The sequence below is a fragment of the Onychostruthus taczanowskii genome, unplaced genomic scaffold, assembly GCF_017590055.1.
Source record: "Onychostruthus taczanowskii isolate IOZ18803 unplaced genomic scaffold, ASM1759005v1 scaffold2138, whole genome shotgun sequence".
Lineage (NCBI taxonomy): Eukaryota > Metazoa > Chordata > Aves > Passeriformes > Passeridae > Onychostruthus > Onychostruthus taczanowskii.
In genome coordinates, this window is record NW_024499394.1 from 1 (window position 1) to 1,569 (window position 1,569).

The window sequence follows — 1,569 nt, forward strand, 5'->3', positions numbered from 1 at the left end:
AGGGGGGATTTGAGGAGGTTTAGGGAGGTTTCGAGGAGGTTTGGGGGGGTTTAGGGAGATTTTGGGGGGGTTTGGGGGTGTTTTGGGGGGTGTTTGGGAAGGTTTGGGGAGGTTTGGGGGGGGTTTAGGGAGATTTTGGGGGGATTTGGGAAAGTTTAGGGAGGTTTAGGGGGAATTTGGGGAGGATTGGGGGAGGTTTAGAGGGGATTTGGGGAGGTTTAAGGGAGATTTCAGGAGGATTAGGGGGGATTTGGGGAGGTTTAGGTGGGATTTGGGGCAATTTAGGGGGGATTTGGGAGGTTTAGGGGGGTTTGAGGAGGTTTAGAGGGGATTTGAGGAAGTTTAGAGGGGATTTGGGGCAGTTTAGGGGGGATTTGAGGAGGTTTAGGGAGGTTTCGAGGAGGTTTGGGGGGGTTTAGGGAGATTTTGGGGGGATTTGGGAAAGTTTAGGGAGGTTTAGGGGGAATTTGGGGAGGATTGGGGGAGGTTTAGAGGGGATTTGGGGAGGTTTAGAGAGATTTAGGAGGGATTTGGGGAGTTTTAAGGGAGATTTCAGGAGGATTAGGGGGGATTTGGGCAGGTTTAGGTGGGATTTGGGGCAATTTAGGGGGGATTTGAGGAGGTTTAGGTGGGATTCGAGGAGTTTTAGGGGGGATTTGTGGAGGTTTGGAGGGGATTTGGGGAAGTTTAAGGAGGCTTAGAGGGTATTTGGGGAGATTTAGAAGAAATTTGGGGAGGTTTGAGGAGAATTTGGGGGAATTTAGGAATATTTTTAAGGTCCCTGTGTTGTTTTTGTGGTTCCTTGCCATTTTTTGAGCTCCCTGGGTTGTTTTTTTGGGGTCTTTTTCTGTTTTTTGGGTGACATCTCACCTTAAATTCTCTTTTTTCCCCCCTCAGGAACGAGCAGGAGTGAAAATGATCCTGATCCAAGACGGTTCCCAAAACACCAACGTGGACAAACCCCTGCGGATCATCGGCGAGCCTTACAAAGTGCAAGTGAGAAACCCCCAAAAATCCCTGAAGTGACCCCAAAATACCCCAAAATGTGAAGAATTCACCCCAAAAAACCTCCCCAAATTGGCAGCAAGCCTGTGAGATGGTGCTGGACATCCTGAGGGAGCGGGACCAGGGAGGATTCGGAGACCGCTCGGATTACGGCGCCCGCCTGGGCGGGGGGATCGACGTGAGTGGGAGCCCGGAGTCACCCCGAAACTACCCTGGAGTCCCCCCGAAACTACCCTGGAGTCCCCCCGAAACTACCCTGGAGTCCCCCCGAAACTACCCTGGAGTCCCCCCGAAACTACCCTGGAGTCCCCCCGAAACTACCCTGGAGTCCCCCCGAAACTACCCTGGAGTCCCCCCGAAACTACCCTGGAGTCCCCCCGAAACTACCCTGGAGTCCCCCCGAAACTACCCTGGAGTCCCCCCGAAACTACCCTGGAGTCCCCCCGAAACTACCCTGGAGTCCCCCCGAAACTACCCTGGAGTCACCCCTGGAATCGCCCCAAAATTACCCTGAAATCATTCCAAAATCAGCCCAAAAGTCACCCCAAAATTACCCTGGAGTCA

The 1,569-nt window shown here is 53.0% G+C and overlaps 1 protein-coding gene across 1 annotated transcript; it reads left to right on the forward strand.

Annotated features, from left to right (window-relative positions):
* Positions 1–897: 897 nt before the first annotated feature.
* Positions 898–1,519, forward strand: LOC121335959 (far upstream element-binding protein 2-like; the record flags this gene model as incomplete). The annotated part of the gene is made up of 2 exons (XM_041404562.1): positions 898–996; positions 1,085–1,519. Coding segments are annotated over 2 exons (534 nt in total), but the record flags the coding sequence as incomplete, so codon positions are not given.
* Between the last annotated feature and the right edge of the window lie 50 nt (positions 1,520–1,569).